This window comes from Aspergillus steynii (genome assembly GCF_002849105.1).
Source record: "Aspergillus steynii IBT 23096 chromosome Unknown P170scaffold_1, whole genome shotgun sequence".
Taxonomy (NCBI): domain Eukaryota; kingdom Fungi; phylum Ascomycota; class Eurotiomycetes; order Eurotiales; family Aspergillaceae; genus Aspergillus; species Aspergillus steynii.
Window position 1 is genome coordinate 498,190 of NW_020194398.1, and position 18,471 is coordinate 516,660.

Genomic DNA, 18,471 nt, shown 5'->3' on the forward strand with positions numbered 1-18,471 from the left:
CATCGTCGCTATCAGGGGTCCCAAGCCACTTATCTATAGATCTGACAGAATTCGGATTTAGTCAACTGACGTCAGGCGGGCCTCCCCCACGCTGACAAATGAGACCGAGGGAAAGTGGAAGCGCCGCTTTCTATCGACTCAATCCAATCACGCTTGTGCTGCAGTCCCCGTCAGCCACGTTGACTAAACATGGAATTCCCATGATTGAGACCCGATCGCTTCCACTTGCCTGTCCTCCAACTTGCTACCCACTTGGTTTCGAGTGGTGACAGCGTGGGGAAACTAGATGCCCATGTAGCAACGCTGAAAGAAACCCCAACCGCCACCTTCGTTTCCTCTTCCCCCAATTCCTAGTCTCGATCCTGCTCTTGGGATTGCGTGACACAGAGGGTGGAAATGGTCAAAAAGAGGACAAGGCTGGGATGGTATGTGTTCTAGGCCTGTTAGTCCGTTACTTCGCACTGACATACTCCCAACTGTAGTCTTAATTGTCGGCGGCGGCGCCGGAAGTGTGTGTCATCCATCTACGTTTTCTTTGCTTCCCAGACTTTTTTTTTCTCTCTTTCCTTTCTCTATTTTCGTGTTAGAAGTGAATACGACTGACCTAGCTTTGTCGATTGTATCCAGGCGATGGATTGCGTCCAACGTGCAAGAGCTGCGGATTACGAGGCCACACTTGTGTGTATGGTCTGAAGGCGTCCTTCCACCACTCTCGGAATTCAACTCTGTCGTATAATGATGCAGTCGATTTGGCGAGAGTAGAAGCAGGGGAAAATATTCAGAATCCGCAGCCTAATAAATACCTGGTAGTAGGCGAGCCTTGAATTTGAGATCGGATCTACCGCGCTAACATGATGGTAGATCGTTGATGAAACGCAGAAGATCATCAATGAGTACCTTACTGAAAATGGCTACGCTTTTGATTTAAAAGAGATCTATGCTTCGCAAGACGGTGGCGATAATTTTAGCCGTGAACCCGCCGCTCTGTTTGATTCTCACCATGCACTTCCTTGGACTCCACATTCAGGACAGTCCATACCTCAAAATGTTGCCTCTTCAACCCCCCAAGACAGCTATATAACGCCATTTTTTCTAGGGCAAGCAGCATATTCTGATACTTCATTACATGAGCTCTCTCTACCGGTGTCAAAAGCAGAAAAGGCCCACCTAATTGCATCATATCTGCAAGAAACAGGAACCTGGTGCAATACTACAGACTCGTCAATGCAGTTCACAGTTGAAAGTATCCATCACATGATGAAAGCCCCAGCCTTTGAAGCGGCAGCCATGGCTCTAGCTTCCCGCCAACGGGATAATGTTGAGCAGTTCCAACACGCCATGACACTCGAACTGTATCAACACACCGTTCAGTTGTTGATTCGTCAGGCCCCAGCTAAAGCTGATGCCTCAATATTGGCCGCCTGTACGCTTCTCTGCGTGTACGAAATGATGGTTTCACCGGTGTATGAATGGAGACGACATTTAAAGGTATCTTTGTGGGGAAATCAACCCTTCTAGTGCCTAATTGAGACTCATCGGTGTGTTCTAGGGCTGCGCAAGTCTATTGCAAGCCAAGAAATGGAATGGCTCCAGCAATGGTATAGTCAAATCGTGTTTCTGGGCTTTTGCTCGCATTGGTATGCTCAGGCCTTTTCGGCGGCGAATTATCTTTCAGCGAGCTGACTCTGTCTCGATGTTAAGATATTTGGGCGGCATTTATCAGTGGAAATTCAACCCTGATTCCAACGGATTTCTGGTTGGACGACATGTCGTTACAATCTGTCGCCGCTAAAGGAGATATTGATGACTATTGCAATCTTTCTATCCTCACATTTGCCAGGATTGTGAATTTATTGGCCCCCGCTGGTCGTGACGATGATTCTATCGGGGTGTCCTGCAATGCTCTGTGGGATGATCTTCAGACCTGGTATCGATCTCGTCCTACTGAGGTTGCTCCACTGGTGAGGGAAACCCCTTCGCCCCCTAATGTCTTTCCATCGGTGGTATTTAGTCGATCATCGTCTAGTAAGTATTTGGTTTCCAGAACATTTTTTTATATGTCACTAATGACAAAATGGTTAGTCTGCGGCAGTACATTCTACCACGCGGGGTCCATCCTACTCCTTCAAACAGGTCTCGTGCCTCAGGCCCAGAGCGAAACGGTATGGCACGCACGAGAGTTGGCAGGTATCTCCATATCAAATACTTCCCAGTAAGTCTACGGCAGTGGTCAGCTGTTGATCCCTGGATTGCAAAATCAGACTATCAGAATTTCATGCTAAGGGCTTGTTCACAAAGCGCCAATTGGGTAAACCAGGTGCAGCCTCTTTATATAGCGGGAGCAGCTTTTAAGGGTGAGAACACATGCTACAATGAGCTCTACGAGCTAGACGGATTGCGCACTCGCCCCGCTCGGGTCGGTCCCATTGTTAATGGTAATCGAAACGCCAATGGAAAACGAGTATCCAGCGAAGAGTATGCCACAGAAAAGATTATCTTGCTAAAGCACCTGGCTTTGATTGAGCGGGAGACAGGCTGGAAGACGGCAGATCGAGCAGCTGATTTGAGAAGACTCTGGGGGTTCGGCTAACCGATGCTGGCATGCAAAACTACCATTTCGACAGGAAGCCTCCATCCACAGGCAAGCAAATACCAGTTACATACGACGAGCTGCCCGACGCAAGCCAAAGCGACCCCTGCGCGACCTCCTCGGGTTGTCCAAAACGCTTCAGGCTGCTAACCTTAGGCGCGAATTCGTCGTGCGTGGTACCCATGATCTCCAACGCACTGGTCGACATCTCGCTCTGCAGTCATTAGCAAGAGCAATAAGTAGTGCACGATAGAACAAAAGGCACACGTACAAATATGGCCCCCGGAGCAACGGCATTGACCCGAATGCCCGACGGTCCTCCCTCCGTTGCAGCGTGCTTGGTCAATCCCAGCAACGCATGCTTCGCCGCCGTGTAAGCCGGCATATTAGGCTGGGGCATGAACGCGTTAATCGACGCGATATTGACAATGGACCCTCCAGACCCCTGCTTCTGCATCTGCTGCATCGCGTACTTGCAGCACAGCGCAGTGCCCGTAAGGTTCACATCGAGTACTCGACGCCAGTAGTCTTCATCAAACTCCACCAAGGGGGTCTTGTCCGGGGTCATGGCAGCATTGTTAATCGCCACATCAAGTCTGCCGAATGCTTTCACCGTCTGTGCAATGAGACTCTGGACATCTTCGGCCTTGGAGATATTCGCTTGCACAAAACGAACGTCCCCAAGGGGAGAGAGCTCTTCGGCCGTCTGCAAGCCATTCGCCTTTAAATCTGCAATCACTAGTTTGGCCTTAGCTCGTAGGAATACCGACGCGGTGGTCTTGCCCATCCCTTGAGCACCGCCCGTGATGATAGCAACTTTGTCCTTCAGGACCGGGAAGACAGGGACCTTGGGAATATGCATGGTCTGTGTGGCTCGAATCGAGGGGTCTGGCAGATAGTTCAAACGTAGTCAAGCTGCGATGGATATTAGACAAACTTGTCAGGACGTTCTTGGATCGGTGTCTGCTGAGGCCTGCTTTGCGGGGCTGTTATCGACCCGTGTGATGGCCGTGATCGACCTGGTACCTACCAGATACTGCGCCAAGAGGACTGGGATGTTAACGGATGAAACGACCGTTGACCGTTAGGACGTCCCCAAACCCTAATTAAAGCCCCCGGAGGTTGACTAACAAGCGTTGACTGGCCTGGGTTGGATGCTGTCAAGTGTCAACTCTATTCGGCGGTGATCTTCAAGTTTCAACCAGAACAGTCTTGCTACTAACAAATATCTACAGATGTACACAATAGGGATTGATTTCAACCTTGACGATATTTTGGGCACGGGTTGCTTCCGACCTGCCGTCAGCCTTGGCGGATTCCAGACAGTTTTCGAAGACGAGCATTGCAGACTGTGAGGGGCGCTATCCTTTCTGGTTTGCTGCTGGACTTTCTCGCGAGATTGCGTGGGAGAAAAGACGCCCGAGTCTGAATGCGGAAGACTGCTAGGAATAGATCCATCCTCACTCTGGACTCAACCTCGCACCGATTTCTCTTCCATCGCCTGGTTGCTCTGCGTCATGTATTGTGCACCAGCTCAAGACCCAGAAAAGACACAACTCATTGTGGATGCGCGAAGTGCCTGGGGTGGCAATTCTCCAGGAACATGGGATCAATCGTCTAGCAGGCATGGCATTTGTGAAATCCCTTGGATCCTATGGTTAGGTCTTTGTGGGTCCCGCTGTGTAACAAGCCGGCATCTCGCTACTAATATAGCATACTGCAGCTATCATGGTGAAGGCCGGTTCCGGATGTCAGAATGTTTATTGTGACACGCGATCTCTGTGGTATTGGTCCAATATACTGCTTGCAAATATCCCCATTAGTTGCCATCTTTCTTACTGAGGACACTGACTCCAGGTCAAACACTCCCTAGAAAGATGAAAATGGTGTGGACATGTAAAAGAGGTGAGTCGGAATCGAGTGTATCCCATGCTGGTTTGAGCTTGTCCGGGTTTATCGAGACTTGTTGGACCCCGCTAGGCCACCTACAGTAGTATCTCTACGTCTTATAAGTAGGGAATAGGACCATGTCACCAAATCTCCATTCCAGCACTTGTAAACGCTAACTTAAACGGGCCGATGATCTTATGAAACAACGACATATCATAGGTCCACCCGCAGAGTACTGCATATGGTCTTGTCCACTTTTCATCTTAGTCTCAGTATACACCCCCTTGAGCATCGTGACTCACACCAACCGGACTTGTAGGATATCCAACAATGTCCTAATCGCGTTGCATGCCGCTAGGATTGCGCCCCGAGATAGCATTGTCGCCAATCAAAAGACTCTCTCTACTGCAGTGAAGCTCATCTCCATTCTGTTGCGCTTATGAGCCATGCGTTGATTACTGCGTAGACTATGTACATGTAGTCGGGAGCTGGTTACGTGTTAAGAGATTCACTAGGTGCTTTTTATCCCTGTAGAGAAGAACCCTCGAGCAGCTGGAGAAACTTGCGATCGAGCGAAGCAGTATTTATGAGTTTTCTTTAGTCAATCAGATTGCAGTGTTTTATTTCAAGAGTGACCAATGCTTCGTGCTCTGTGAGATGTAATCATTTTCGGCATTCTTGACTAAGATAGTAAATACCCATAGCCACTGATTTGCAATGGAATCCACATGGATTTCATTCGAAGAAGGGACAAGAAAAGGAAGTCGAAGTCGTTGGAGGTGCTGTGGAGGTGGTGGAGGTCTCCACTCCGGGCTGATTAACAGGCTTCGGCATCATCTGGAGATGCAATGGAGGCGATCCAGCTTCTTCCACCTTCTATTTTCTTGCAGAATTCCATCGGTCACATTTATAGCCTCTTTATTGAAGATCTATCGTTCTCTCCGAGCATGGACCAATCTCCACCGGACGATAATTCCGAGATTCTCCCGGGCTCCCGCCGGAAGCCCCGAACTTGCCCTCATTGTAAGCGTCATTTTCGGCGCCATGAACATCTCCAACGACATGTCCGCATTCGTATGTCGCAACACCCCAATGGACCAATTGTGAATAGAGCTGATATACTCCAGATACAAATGAGAAGCCATATACATGTGCTTGTGGTGCTTCCTTTGCTCGACGCGATCTACTGAAGCGCCATCATGCTGCGACCCATTCACCGATCACACCGTCAACGCAGCATCCATCCCCAGCCACGGGAGCTAGCTCCCAAATTCAAACAATACAAAGTGACCATCTCGACACTGAAGATGTCCCTTGGGTTATTCCTGGGTCTTCGGGTGGACATGTAGACCCTGTGGAGTCCCAAGGGCAGATGCAAGGTTATCAGCCAGGTATGAGTTATCAGTGGAGAGTTGGAATTTTATAAGGAAAAGCTGCCGGTTTTGATGCCGTATATAACGGAACATATCAATTCTAAAGCTAACAAAGCTGACGAAACGCAGGAGGCCTTTCATTCCTCGATGATTATGATCCGTTGGAGGAATTCGTATCCTTCAGTCACAGCATGGGGCTGACTGACTGGACACTACCAACTGAGCTTGGTCTGGCACCAATAATCGCCAAAGAGCCTAATTACTATTCCATGCCGACACCATCGAGTGTGTCTAGACGGCAGGAGCGTTCAAGTTCTGTACATGTAGATCACTCTCTTACCCAGCTCCCAGCCGAGAAAGATTCAATAGGTAAGGCACCAAGTCTAAATCTTCGTAGTGATAATTCTAATGCAAATACTGAATAGGGGAGTTTGGTGTTCTAACCTTACCGATTCTGAGAGTCACTGAGGAGCATCGGCACCGTCTGCTCGAAGAATTAGAAAGGGTTCAGACTCCCGGGACAACCATTTCCTTGCCATCATGCCATTCCTTGAGTCGGTTCGCAAACGCTTTCTTTGACAGCTTCTATCCGCATGTGCCAATTGTGCATATACCATCATTTAATCTGGATAATTGTGACGCCAAGACCATTCTATCCATGGCTGCTCTGGGAGCGCAATGTCGGCATGAGCACCGGAAAGCAGTCATTTTGTTTTATGCCGCCAAGACAATATTAAAGAAGGAAATGCAAGAGAGAGAAGAAAGAGAGCTCAGTATCAACCTTGCTCCAAATCCGAATACGAATTGCGCGAATACAGGCCAGGTATCTAGTCCTGGTGAGCTCACATGCCGTGGGCTGATGTCTGAGACACGCTGTGCACTCTATCTTATTGCATTTGCAACTTGGCAAAGCAAGCCAGAGATATTACGAGAAGCGTTCAATCTTCAAAGTTTCCTAGCAAGATGTGTCCGAGAAGGTGGACTAGAAGAAAGCCAAGAGACTCTCCGAGCTGCTCCTCTCGACTGGCATACCTGGGTTGAGCAGGAAACACACCGAAGGATCAAGCTCTTTTCCTTCGCCTGGCTGAATTTACAAAGTATAGCATTTGGGGTGCCTCCAATCATTCTAACCGATGAAGTCCACCTTCGCCTTCCATGCACCTGCATTGAATGGATATCTCCGAATCAGGAACGATGGTCAGCAATTCATAAATCTGGCCATCAGGAGCAAATGCTTTTCCAGGATGCACTTCACCATTTAGAGAGAGGGGTCCTGGACTCAAATGCGTCTTCATCTCAGCCAGTACCGTCGCCTCTCGCGAATTACATTCTGCTCCACCCTCTCATACAAAGAATAACTCTTGCGCACCGGACGATCGGGTCAGCCGTTGATGGCGGGAACGCTCTTTTAATCGCCCAAAAAGAAGGCATGCGGTAAGTGACCATTTTTGTGTCAATTTGACTCTACCCTTGCTAACACACTTAGGAATTCCCTTCGGGCGTGGACCTTGCAATGGCAACGAGCTCCCGAATCAAGCCTCGATCCTCGAAACCCGAACGGACCGGTCACTTTCACATCGACCGCACTTCTTGGCCTTGCATACGTCCGACTCGCCTTTGATATGAGCCCATATAAAGTCCTGGAATCTCGCAACCCTTCACAAATTGCAGCCCGACTCTTCAACTTGCCAGATCTCCCTCACGGGCCCCATCTTCTTCCCGCCATGCTTCATGCAACCCATGCCCTCAGCATACCTGTTAAACTCGGAGTAGATTTCGTTGCGCGCAGCCATGCCTTCGTGTGGAGCATCCAACACTCGATTTGTGGTTTCGAGTTCGCGGTGTTTCTTTGCAAATGGCTGTACCACATCTGCGACACTTCTGCCACAAGACCTCTTGACGGTATGTTATAAATCCTAACGGCCCCTCAGCGGCCAAAGTGTGATTTTACGGGTACTCATTCAGCAATAGAACATGAAAGTCGCTCGATAAACTGGATCAGCGACATCGTCGAGGAAGGCCGAACATCGGGCGACGAAGACCTATGTCCCGAGCCTGTGTCTCCTTCCAATTGTAAATACTTGGCGTATCTTGTAGTGAAGCTTTGGGCTCGTCTAATCCGAGGGAATGGCATGTGGGCAATTTTGGGTATTATTGGAGAAAGCCTGGATATATACGCCGATATCTGTCGCGATCAGCATATTTCCAGTTAAAATCAGGATACTAATTAAATGTTTCTATTTGGCAATCACAATTAATACACTAAATCTATTGGAACCATCGAATGTCTATCCTCATAATCAGCTATATAATAAACCAACCCCCATCACCACTTTGCCGTAAACCTCGACTTCGCTCTCAACCTCGCCCCAAAATGATACAGCAGATAAATCCCCAGCACACAACCCACCGTCAACCCCGCCAACAAACTACACCCTCTCCCGACTCCCAGATTGCGGTACAACGGCGTCGAGAAGATAACCGCTCCACACGCAAACGCACTCCTTGTGAAATCCGTCGCCGCAAACACACTCGCCGCATACTGCGGATAACACGCCGGGATATACAAAAAGACACACTGCATCAGAATGAACACACAGCCGGGGTAGATCACGATTCCAATCGTCGGCACAATCCAATGGATCTCGGGCCTGGCCGACCACCCGAACAGGAAGAGGCCGATGGCGGGACCGAAGCAGGCGAAGAGGGCCGGGATGAGCACGTCTTCGGGGGAGCTGAATCCGCCGGCGCGGAGCCGGGGCACGAAGACCTTGTAGATGTAGAGGTTGTAGATGAGGAAGGAGATAGTGGTGCCGACGACGATGGCGAGGAAGGCGAGGCCCATCTCGCCGAGATTGAAGCCGTGGAGTTCACGGTAGACGATGGGGAAGGCTTCGAAGAAGGAGTAGTAGATGCCGTAGGTGAGGGAGGTGTAGCAGTTGAGGAAGAGGATGGCTGGGTCGAGGAAGGTGATTTTGAGAGGGATGAGTAGGGATTCGCGGACTACGGTGTGGAAGGAGATATGGGACTGGGCGATTTCAGCTGCTGAGCGGAACGTATATGGGCTTTCTGGATCACGCTTCTCGAGACGTCTCGCGCGGCGGTAGAGGATTGTCGCGGGACTGGTTTCGGGCAGGAGGAAGATGAGCACGAGGACTGGGGCTGCTGCGATGAGGATCTCCCACATGGAGAAGCGCCAGCCCAGGGCTGGGATTGCGAATCCGGAGACTAACACGCCGATGGCTGGGGCGCAGAAGACGGAGTAGACCCATGTTGTCATGGCGTGGGGGAGCACGTCTGGCGCGTAGACATCGGCAATCGAGGCACCTCCAGTGGCGAGACACGGGCTGCCGAAGAAGCCTTGAAGAAATCGCAGGAGATAGAATCCGATCGCATTGGGGGCGAGAGATGTAGGGATGCTGATAATGCAGAATAGGAAGAAGGAAATGGCGTATGGTAGATTTCGTCCGATGCGCGGGATTTCACTCAAGGGGCTGAAGAAGAGAGGTCCAGCACCGTAGCCGAGTCTGTGTCAGAGGGCAAAGCATTAGCGGTGGAGCCTATTGCCCTGCAATTCGAATTCGAGCCCAACGTACACATAGAGAGCCAACCCCAACGATGCCTCGGCATTATTGACCCCGAATTCCTCGATGAAGGCGTCCACACTGGGCGTGTAAATCGGCGCTGCCATATATACCACGAAGCTGTAGATGCCGATCACAAGTGGCACAAAGGCCTTTTTGGCCTGGGGCCAATTGCGTGGGTTCTCTGCATCGTCCTCCCACGAGAATCGTCCGGTCGTCGTCGACGGCCTTTTCGCAATGAGGTTTGTCTTGCCACCCAAGGTGCTCTTCATCGTATTTCAGCCATGAGCGTTTGCCAATAAGACGAAGGCATTCTCCTAGGAAGCTCTCACGAACGCAGCTGGCTGCCATATGGACGGGTGTTGCGCTGTTGGGGACGGTGCTATAGCGACGAGGTATGCCGGTAGGGCCGACAATTCTATTTAAACCGTTGACGATTCGCCATTTCGTCCAAATGCTTTGATTTGTAACTCATTTGCATCGGAGGAATTAATAATGTCAAGATTGATTTTTTTTTTCGGGCCTTTTATGATGTCTCCAATGCGGTATGTGGAGGTGCTTTGGAGATGGTTGGAGATGGATGACGTTGCAGGACTCTTACGGCTCTAAATCCAGACTACAGATTGCCTTCAACAACCATTTTCAAGATCTTACAGTAAAGAGATTACTATTGAACACTTAGCTTTCGGCTGAGAGCCTTCTCTTTCTTCCTTTCTTTTTTTTCATTTTCTGTTCTTTCATTTTCCTTCTTCCGTTGAGTGTGCTAGTGAGAGATCCTAGCCTAACGCCCACACACCATAAAGAGATTAAGCAATCGCTCAGTTTCACAGGCTCTGCTCAATTTTAGAGAGCTCCAGGACACTTTGCCCTGCAATGGAAAGGAGGAATTCCTTTGCATATGATGCCGCCGTTGCAGCGGCATACATGTGCCAGCCTTTGTTTGTGTGGGAATGGGAATCAGCGTAGTCACAGATGCCTCGGACGACAAGGCAGGGGAACAAGTCCATTATGTCTAATGTATAGGTAAGGTATTGATTTCCGATTTAAAGGCTGGGTGTAATACTGACCTGCAGTCTCTGTCTGGAAGGACACAAGATTGTGCTCCAGTGACATTAAATTTCTCATCAGGGCATTTTTCATCACCCAATCCACCCAGCCAACGGTCCCATAATGTATTCGAGGCGAGTTATTAGCGCGTGCTGCTCTCTGTATAAGGTGACAATCCGAGGGTCCGCGACAAGCCTCACACGACTCCTCCCCCTTTACATGAACAAAGGTCGATCTGAAAAGGTAGTCTTTGGCCTCCGGGTATTTGAGTTTGTTTGCAAGGTCCGGAGGATACTTTGAGATGGTTTCCGATAACATCTCGCAGATCCTGTGACCGTGCAACTTGTGCTGCGACTGGAGATGAGCCACGGCAGACCTAATAAACCCCGTTTCCCTTGTTGACTTGATATGAACATCCTTCATACGAGTCTCAAAGAACATCGAATGAAGGCTCACCACCACATCACCTAGTCGTATGTCTTGTACATAGCGATCGGCTTCCGAGTCTTCAGAGGTCTCTTTTTCTTCCGTGCCGACGGAGTCGCTATATACTCGAATGCTATAGCATGACACCCCACCTCCAGTTCCAACGATCAACGCAAATCTGATAGCCGGGAAGCTGTAGATCATGTTTCTAGAGGCAGATGTCTTGCCAGTTCTGACTTCCGACAAGCAAGCAACCACCACGTTGTGATCGCCGATCTTGCCAAGGACGTAGTGATTCATGTCGGATGAATTGATTGCTGGAAGAGTCGAATGTGTTTCATCCAATATGGCTTCGGCAGCCCTCAACTCGAGAACATGTGGACCACATATCAAGCCGACGGTGTAACTATCGCGAGAGTGTGTTTGACTTGTTTCAATTTCAAATTCTTTGCTTCTTCGAGAAGCCTCCGTCTGTATAAAGTTAAAAATGTCCGCAAAATAGAGTCAAAGTACGCTAGGAAAAAGAATGGTATGGAGTAAAGTAGCATCTACTAGGTTAGGAAAGATCATGACTCACATTCTCCGAGGAATTAAGAGACGCGGAGGACAAGGATGATAGAGAAATGGCGTTATGGATCTTGATGTTGAGACGATTAAGCTGCATGACACTGTCGTGGATTGCTGCCCGTAATTCAGCGACCTCGTCCATTTCTTCATCGCTCGTGTCGGACTCTTCTCCCTCTTCTCCCTCTTCTGCTTCTCCTGCTTCTCCTGCTTCTCCTGCTTCTCCTGCTTCTCCTGCTTCTCCTTCCCTGACTTCGGGCAGTAGATTCAAGTCCAATGGCTGAGAGACGCCTCTCGTGATGCGAAGGCTGCAATTTAAAAGATTATGCAGATCGCGCAGGAACGTCAGAACAAGGTCATGCATCCCAGGCGAGTCTTTCAATTTGGCATCGAGAGAGCCTCCCTCTTGTGTCGATGCTCCATTATGGCGACACCAAATCTTGAATCGAGCAAAGTCATTTTCGAGAGCAAAATCTTCCAGCCACTCCCCAGGGTCGGTGGCCAAGGTTTCAAATAGTTCATCGAAGCCTCGAACGCACCGATCGCTCAGTGCCGCGATAGTATTCATTTCATCCATTATAGCAGGAATCTGACTGGCTAAGAATCAGTCTGGAGGGATTGCGTCGGGGATGAGACAAGTCTTGAAAACAACCAGGCTATTTCACTACTTCAGGAGGGCCTTTAAACCAGTCAACAGAACACTTGATGGAGATGACAACCAAGTGATACTCTGTGCGAGGGATGATCATCCTTATATATCCAGGATCACGTGACAAATGATGACGGAATCCTCCAGTAGGGCAGTGGGAGTTTCAAACAGAACACAAGAAGTTGGATTCCAGCCTCGTTGTCAGGGAGTTACACCAATCAAACAGACGACAATGCGGGGTTCTAAGACAGCAGGCCGGATGCCCTCATCGACACCTTTTGCTTCCACTCCCCAACATTTGTCCTCCCTGGGGGCACCTTAATCATGGCAACAGGCGTGGAAGCCGGGCTGCTCATCGGAACGTTTTCTCTCCTGATTGCTTTGCTTGAAAACTGCGAGAATGTCTCTCGGCCAGTCGGAGATTTCATCCATTGGAGGGAGCGTCAAGGGGTGTTGATCACGGAACTCAAAAATTTGCGGATTTCATATGAGCATGTTATCAGTTATCTCCTCAAGCCAGTTGTCGGCCCTGATGAGCTGGAAGCCATGGTAAAGGATCCCTCCAGTGATCTCTGGACTTCTGGTTCCATCGCAGAGCGCCTCCGCGAAAAGCTGGGAGTAATCTACAGCCCGGTGCGAACTTCAAATGAAGAGATAGCAGAAATCCTGCAAGATATCGCGTCCCGTCTCAATATCAAATCATCGCAGGGAGTACAGATTCACACTTTCGTCAGCCACTGCTTTTGAATATTCACTGACAATGCGTGTGCTTTCAGGAAACAGATCGACCCCTTGAAGCCAGTGAATCTGGTCCTGCTACTGCGGATACTCAGCCCCGAAAGAAGAAATTCGAATTCAGACGGAGGACCCTGTTTGCGATAAAGAAAAAGCATATCAAGATGAGCTTGAAGAGATTGAAAGAGTTGACAAACCGGATTGACGAGTGGGTTCAACGAGCAGAAAGAACCCGCGATACCGTTGCCAGCCATACGAGCGTTAGCTTCATTGATACACCGGAGGCTATCCAGGACAATGCTACAAGGATATACATGGCATATATCAGAACCACTGCAAGAAAGGTTCGCGACATGCTACCCATTTGCTATTGGAACAACGGCTTAAACGATCTCCCCGAGCCAAATCCAAGCACTATCCTATCTTGGATGTTTTGACAGAATCAACGTGCTTCAAGCTAAGCTTTGACGGAGAGTGCTACAAGGATATTATTGATCGAGTCGATATAGAGTTTAGAACCGTTCAAAAACTTTCAAGGTTGGTCTTTGGTCATGCAGTTTTCTGGGTTCTAACAAATATAACAGCAGCAACGTACAAGTGGAACCCCCTACAGCCCATGTTCCAGCTCCCCACGATGATCCATCACTCCCGTCCCTGATAACAGACATCTGCCAATATATCCGACAGCCAACTTATCCATCCTTTGGATTTTGTCTCGATGGTGCAGGGGGCTTGAGGGTATATCCATCCTCAAGTGCAATCACGCAATCTACAGATCAATGCCAGACACTGGAGTCGATTTTACCGAGGCTGCAAATAAGGTTACCACTGGAGGAGGTATACTCCTTAGCAATCACGATTGTGGCCTCGGTATTTCAACTCAGTCACACTCCGTGGCTCAGACGTCGATGGGGAAAGAAAGATATCGCCTTTTTGAAAGCCAGCAAAAAGCCCCATCTACCCGTCGACATCCAATACCCATATTTGACGCGAGCGTTCTCTATCGGTGCGTTTGACGTTGTGATTCAATTCAAAGCTCATACTAAATGGAGAATTTACAGTTGGAGATCAGTCCGATGCAAAGATAGCCAGCGACCGCTCAAGCCTCCTCCGCCTTGGTATCCTGTTGTTGGAGATTGGTTTTGGAGAGTCCATAGAGGAAGTTCGGCACCCGGATGATCTTGGAAACAACTCTGTAGCGGACGACGAGGCAGATCGCCAAACAGCGGATCGGTGGTTCAAAGACAAAAGCACCTGTCTACTTCCGGCGTTCCGACAGGCAATATTGACTTGCCTGCAGGAGTATCTGAATCCAGGCGCTAATCTGAATGATCCTGATTACTCCAACTTTATCAAGAAGAAGGTGCTGCTACCACTAGAGGATGAAAGGCTGTCCATGGCTTTTGGTGTACCGGGTTGAGCACAACACTTAGACTTGACGTCTCTGAGATAGGAGGGTAGTTTCACACACGTGGACCTGTTCAAAACCGGAAAGCTCCACTAATATACAAAAGGCATTTCCATGACCCAATGACTTACAATGAGGATCCATTAGGTTCCCCAACCTTAATCTCTGTAAACCAACCGCCACTGTTAGGCTTTGGAAACATTTTCTCCGCTGTCTTGTATTACCATTTGGAATATAGACCAATTACTGTTCAGCCCAGAGTATAAGCCTCCCTGCCCGGCGATGTCCGGTAACTAACTTATCTAACTAGAAGGGCCTGTACTTCGTAAGGCTCGGCAGTACATAACTACTGAGACTTCATCGAGGAAAATAGTTTCCAAGTACAGGGGTGCGTGTCAACAGTTCTCGGAGGCGCTACAGTTCTTGATAAAAAGTTTCCGCGCACTTCCCAAAAAAAAAAAGCCAACGTGCGTAGGTTATCACAAAAAGCAAGTAAGTGAAAAAGAAAATGAAAGAAAACAAAATAGAAGAAGAGAAAAAGCAAGCAATGTCGATGTTCCTGCTCCCTGGTATTATTCATGAATGGGCGGAGGCTTGATGGTCCCGATATGGACCCGGTCGCGATGGTCCAATCTGTTCTTTATGGGCCCTGCAGTTGTATCTGAGATAGCATTAAGTTTGTGACTCGAATCTCCAACATGTGCCATTTCAACTGCTATACCTTCGGCAATGCTAGTTTGCAGTGAGGATGGCATCGAAACAGGACTCGATGCCTCACCAGAACCAGAGATAGAGCAGTGTCGCTTTCTTGATCGACCTCGGTGCTCCTCTTCCTGATCTGATCTGCCTTCCTCCGCCCACTGACCACGCCAATAGCTTCTGGCAGGCGATGACGACCGTCGGCGCTTTCTTGGCTGATCCCACTGCTCGGTATCCCAGGACTCCAGTCCTGTATCATTATCCTCGCATTAAACTGGCCTCTGTCTCTTTCTCGGACTCTGACTCCTGCTCTTGCTTCGTGGGCCAAACAGGGAACAGCATTCTTCACTGCTTAGCACTTTTGGTTGCACCGTACCATCTGCCAATTTTATGTTCAGTTTACGCGGGAAACCTTGCTTCACAAAGATGATCTTTTCGGTGAGAATCGCAAGAGCAAAACGAGCCAAAAGAAATTGTGGCGGTACCCCTGTTATAGGCTGTGTTTCAAGGTTATGATATTTGTCTTGCAATTCGATGGTGGCCTGGCTGTTCAAGACATGTATCACCCACTTATTCTGCTTTGGGACAATAGCAAATTTGTGAGTATCCCATAAATAGTGAATGTCCTTCCTCAACAAGATGGCGTTCTCTGGACAGTTGGTATCGGTGCTGTGCTCTTCGCTTAGTGTATGCATGTACATCGTATTCCTTGGCCACCAATCCGCCTGGGCTACAGGAATGATGTGGGCTAGCTCATTTGGTAACGATGAGCAGGATATCCGGCATGTTCGATCACGGTCATGAACCCGGTCACTTATAGCAGGCTAAATTGGTGCCTCGCGCCAGTAGTCGGGTAATGTCTCCGGGAAAGTGAAATTGTCGAAGGATGGGGTGATGGCATAATCCGCGTCTAGAGGACATCAGCGAAGTGACTAGGCTGATTATCGAGACAACGAACCTCCATCAATCCGGAAGTAGTAGATTGGGTTTGTCAGGATCTCATCCATATCAAGAGTAATCCTAGGACCATCTCGCGTTGTTGAAAAATATCCTTCCCATTTACACTTGGCTAGGATAGCACAAGCGACACGCGCAGTGCCATGATGTATGCCTCCGGAGTCGAGGGCAGGAAAGATAAGTAAGACATTCTCGTTATCAGGATATCCTGGATGAAGAAACCTGATCTTCTGAACTGCGGGACCCGCTAAGCCGAAATGCTCTACTATAGGTCTGATGGACAGCTGCGACTTTGGTGCGACATCGGGCATTTTAGTCCGCTCGTCTGGATGTGGGTCCAATTGGAGTTCGGTCATGGTTCTGCAGGTCCAAGAAAAGTTCCATTGTCAGTGTACCAGTAGAAAAGAAAAGGGTACCGACAAAGGCTTACTTGGTCGCGTAGGCTTCAACACAAAACAAACAACCTTGAATGCGGGCGGAAAGCGGGGATTCTGCGGATCAAAGAAAGTCCGGACGTCCAGTGCTGGACAGGTGAAATATGCCACCGCCTGCTCGTCTGACTAGGTGAGTGGTTGGTAATTGTGGTTCCTTCTATGGTGTGCAACCCTCGTCAGTACCTATGTATGGTGGGCAAATTCACCGTACGACTTTAGTTACAATGATCCTGAATATGAATAAGAATATGTCCTTGAGTGGAATTAAATAGGTAGAATAGCAAGCGTCGATATGCTTCTCTAAACATCTAGTATGTTTACTTTTTAAGGCATCGCAGGAATACTTGAAGACCGAGAGCAAAGATAGATTTACATAATCTATTTGGAAAGGCCTGCAACGATATGATCCATGGAAGACCAATAGCGCCCGTGAGCTTTATGCAGGAATATATTCCAACAGGAAATGGGACCAAAGATTGCGACTTGTCAAGTTAGCTTTCTCCAATCCAAAACAAGGTCAAATATCGTCATCCCAATTCTCAGCAGGGAAGAAACGCCTTACAGATCCGAGATCCTTGCTCCTACGACAACTACATGGTTTCAGGTGAGACGAATCCGAAGCGCGAAGATGCCACATGTAAATCCACCTATTGAGTTGGGCTATCGATTCAAAGGGAAATCGTGTTTTCAGTCCTACTGCGTAAATGCTGCGAGACAAATGCGATGCAAGGGTTTGGGGATGACCATGGCGTTACTTTTGCACCATTCGCATGCCCATGAGATAACAAATGGCCGACATTAGAACAGAGGAAATTGACCCCGAGGGTTTATGCATACCTGTCACATACTTGTGACAAAAAGACGATAAAAGAAAGAGGGATTTCATAATTGATAACGGAGTATTAGAAATGGTTTCTCGGACTAGACAACAAAGAACAATCCCAGTTAGTTAGTCCCGCCCCGTCAAGGCCGACTATTCTAGCCACAGGACAACGCTGGAGATAATATCATTATGTCACACGACCAGTCGCAGACCCCGGGTTGATAGTCGTGAATCCCGTTGCATAGTCCGTACGTCTAATGGGGAGGAAGTCCGGAGATGGGGTATGGAGTAGGTTAGTGGCAAACTGGAGCCAGAGCTAAGGACTCTTCCATGGTCTTTAGTAAGCGGGGAAGAACGTTCTTGATGGACAGTCGAGGCGGAGATTCTCCAGTTCACTAGGATAACGCGGAGAGACCGGAGAGACCCCAGACTGGACGAAAACGCGACATGACTGGCTGGCTGCATCATTGCGGGATTTCGTTGAGCCTGGGGGCGGGTAAACGGACAGCGTCTGCCAGCGTGCAGTGTGGGGATTTGGGGGAAGATTGAACCCCGGAATTGCCAACAGCCGCTCAGATTAATAAGAATGGTCAGCTGTGGCCTCCACATTCTAGAATCTGGCCTCCATGTGGCTCTACGCCGTAATATACTCCGTAGTATATTAAGGCAGGGGGCGCGCTGACATCCGGCTGCTCCGAAGCTGTCAATTCATGCCGGTGTCCTCGCAAGGAAGGTTCCACGAATGCATGTCTGTTTTCGGGCAGAATAGGCAATTGTTGCACTGTCAAGCATAGATTCTGCATATTGGAGTTCCTATCGATTTGGCGGAGTAGTACGGAGTAACGCGCATTGCATCCACCGTGACTCAATCGTACATAAGTCTTTCGGAGATCGTGATGCCACGATGCTTCCTGCTTCCTGCGATTACTGTATACAGCGTAGTTCAGTCTGTAGAAACAAAGGATGCAAACTGTAAGCCGAAGTTCTGCCTCGCTCTCCACCTGGCCAAAGAGGCTGATCGACAGTCTCAAGGAGTCAAGAGTTTCTCGTGTGGGCGTCTGCTTCGGGCCATGTGGGTCACCTGACTCGCCTGCGGTCAGGTGACTGCCGGGCGGGCTCCGGCTGACTTCGGCTTAGCGCCGTCTGACTCCCATCGAAGCTTTGGACCTCCCCGATCTCGGCTGCGTCCCTACACTTCCGGTCCATCCACGGGCGCAACCACTCAATATTCAGTCCTCGTTGAGATGATCGTTGAGGGGAAATGCTGTCAGACTGGCCTCCTCACGCTGATC

The 18,471-nt window shown here is 49.1% G+C and overlaps 9 protein-coding genes across 9 annotated transcripts; 3 read left to right on the forward strand and 6 right to left on the reverse strand.

The window, feature by feature from the left end:
* Nucleotides 1–20: 20 nt before the first annotated feature.
* On the forward strand, nt 21–2,702 carry P170DRAFT_4722 (Zn(II)2Cys6 transcription factor). The gene is made up of 8 exons (XM_024852921.1): nt 21–425; nt 483–511; nt 628–806; nt 862–1,488; nt 1,550–1,637; nt 1,702–2,025; nt 2,083–2,212; nt 2,299–2,702. Exons 1-8 carry the CDS (start codon nt 397–399, stop codon nt 2,588–2,590), a joined length of 1,698 nt encoding a protein of 565 aa, XP_024709079.1. The 5' UTR covers nt 21–396; the 3' UTR covers nt 2,591–2,702.
* P170DRAFT_460135 (SDR family NAD(P)-dependent oxidoreductase) lies at nt 2,393–3,452 on the reverse strand (the record flags this gene model as incomplete). Its single annotated transcript, XM_024851914.1, has 2 exons — nt 2,393–2,804; nt 2,862–3,452. The coding sequence occupies 2 exons, from the start codon at nt 3,450–3,452 to the stop codon at nt 2,610–2,612; spliced, it is 786 nt and encodes a 261-aa protein (XP_024709080.1). The 3' UTR covers nt 2,393–2,609.
* A 1,975-nt stretch (nt 3,453–5,427) lies between these two features.
* On the forward strand, nt 5,428–8,072 carry P170DRAFT_396454 (uncharacterized protein; the record flags this gene model as incomplete). Its single annotated transcript, XM_024846117.1, has 6 exons — nt 5,428–5,554; nt 5,608–5,871; nt 5,983–6,222; nt 6,354–7,287; nt 7,340–7,755; nt 7,825–8,072. The coding sequence occupies 6 exons, from the start codon at nt 5,428–5,430 to the stop codon at nt 8,064–8,066; spliced, it is 2,223 nt and encodes a 740-aa protein (XP_024709081.1). The 3' UTR covers nt 8,067–8,072.
* Nucleotides 8,073–8,175: 103 nt separating this feature from the next.
* P170DRAFT_451785 (MFS transporter) lies at nt 8,176–9,788 on the reverse strand (the record flags this gene model as incomplete). The annotated part of the gene is made up of 3 exons (XM_024851220.1): nt 8,176–9,380; nt 9,450–9,631; nt 9,663–9,788. 3 exons carry the CDS (start codon nt 9,786–9,788, stop codon nt 8,180–8,182), a joined length of 1,509 nt encoding a protein of 502 aa, XP_024709082.1. The 3' UTR covers nt 8,176–8,179.
* A 329-nt stretch (nt 9,789–10,117) lies between these two features.
* P170DRAFT_504699 (uncharacterized protein) lies at nt 10,118–12,174 on the reverse strand. The gene is made up of 3 exons (XM_024854218.1): nt 11,488–12,174; nt 10,505–11,381; nt 10,118–10,449 (listed from the first exon to the last, which is right to left on the reverse strand). Exons 1-3 carry the CDS (start codon nt 12,049–12,051, stop codon nt 10,262–10,264), a joined length of 1,629 nt encoding a protein of 542 aa, XP_024709083.1. The 5' UTR covers nt 12,052–12,174; the 3' UTR covers nt 10,118–10,261.
* Nucleotides 12,175–12,447: 273 nt separating this feature from the next.
* On the forward strand, nt 12,448–14,337 carry P170DRAFT_460138 (uncharacterized protein; the record flags this gene model as incomplete). The annotated part of the gene is made up of 5 exons (XM_024851915.1): nt 12,448–12,852; nt 12,900–13,202; nt 13,316–13,395; nt 13,443–13,864; nt 13,920–14,337. The coding sequence occupies 5 exons, from the start codon at nt 12,448–12,450 to the stop codon at nt 14,276–14,278; spliced, it is 1,569 nt and encodes a 522-aa protein (XP_024709084.1). The 3' UTR covers nt 14,279–14,337.
* Nucleotides 14,338–15,040: 703 nt separating this feature from the next.
* Nucleotides 15,041–15,786, reverse strand: P170DRAFT_4778 (HNH endonuclease signature motif containing protein). The gene has a single exon (XM_024853503.1). The coding sequence runs from the start codon at nt 15,664–15,666 to the stop codon at nt 15,235–15,237; it is 432 nt and encodes a 143-aa protein (XP_024709085.1). The 5' UTR covers nt 15,667–15,786; the 3' UTR covers nt 15,041–15,234.
* Nucleotides 15,787–15,789: 3 nt separating this feature from the next.
* P170DRAFT_420594 (uncharacterized protein) lies at nt 15,790–16,278 on the reverse strand (the record flags this gene model as incomplete). Its single annotated transcript, XM_024847303.1, has 2 exons — nt 15,790–15,875; nt 15,924–16,278. 2 exons carry the CDS (start codon nt 16,276–16,278, stop codon nt 15,790–15,792), a joined length of 441 nt encoding a protein of 146 aa, XP_024709086.1.
* A 986-nt stretch (nt 16,279–17,264) lies between these two features.
* Nucleotides 17,265–17,931, reverse strand: P170DRAFT_4792 (uncharacterized protein). The gene has a single exon (XM_024853644.1). The coding sequence runs from the start codon at nt 17,786–17,788 to the stop codon at nt 17,372–17,374; it is 417 nt and encodes a 138-aa protein (XP_024709087.1). The 5' UTR covers nt 17,789–17,931; the 3' UTR covers nt 17,265–17,371.
* Nucleotides 17,932–18,471: the final 540 nt, after the last annotated feature.

Bases quoted from the DNA above. Each gene is read 5' to 3' on its own strand.
- P170DRAFT_4722 (XM_024852921.1), top strand. From the start codon at position 397: ATGGTCAAAAAGAGGACAAGGCTGGGATG. The intron at 512-627 runs GTGTGTCATCCA...GATTGTATCCAG, and splicing joins TCGGCGGCGGCGCCGGAAGT to GCGATGGATTGCGTCCAACG. The intron at 807-861 runs GTAGTAGGCGAG...ACATGATGGTAG, and splicing joins CGCAGCCTAATAAATACCTG to ATCGTTGATGAAACGCAGAA.
- P170DRAFT_504699 (XM_024854218.1), bottom strand. From the start codon at position 12,051: ATGGATGAAATGAATACTATCGCGGCACTGAGCGATCGGTGCGTTCGA. The intron at 11,382-11,487 runs GTGAGTCATGAT...AACTTTATACAG, and splicing joins CTCTTAATTCCTCGGAGAAT to ACGGAGGCTTCTCGAAGAAG. The intron at 10,450-10,504 runs GTCAGTATTACA...CCTATACATTAG, and splicing joins CTTCCAGACAGAGACTGCAG to ACATAATGGACTTGTTCCCC.
- P170DRAFT_4778 (XM_024853503.1), bottom strand. From the start codon at position 15,666: ATGTACATGCATACACTAAGCGAAGAGCACAGCACCGATACCAACTGT.
- P170DRAFT_4792 (XM_024853644.1), bottom strand. From the start codon at position 17,788: ATGTGGAGGCCACAGCTGACCATTCTTATTAATCTGAGCGGCTGTTGG.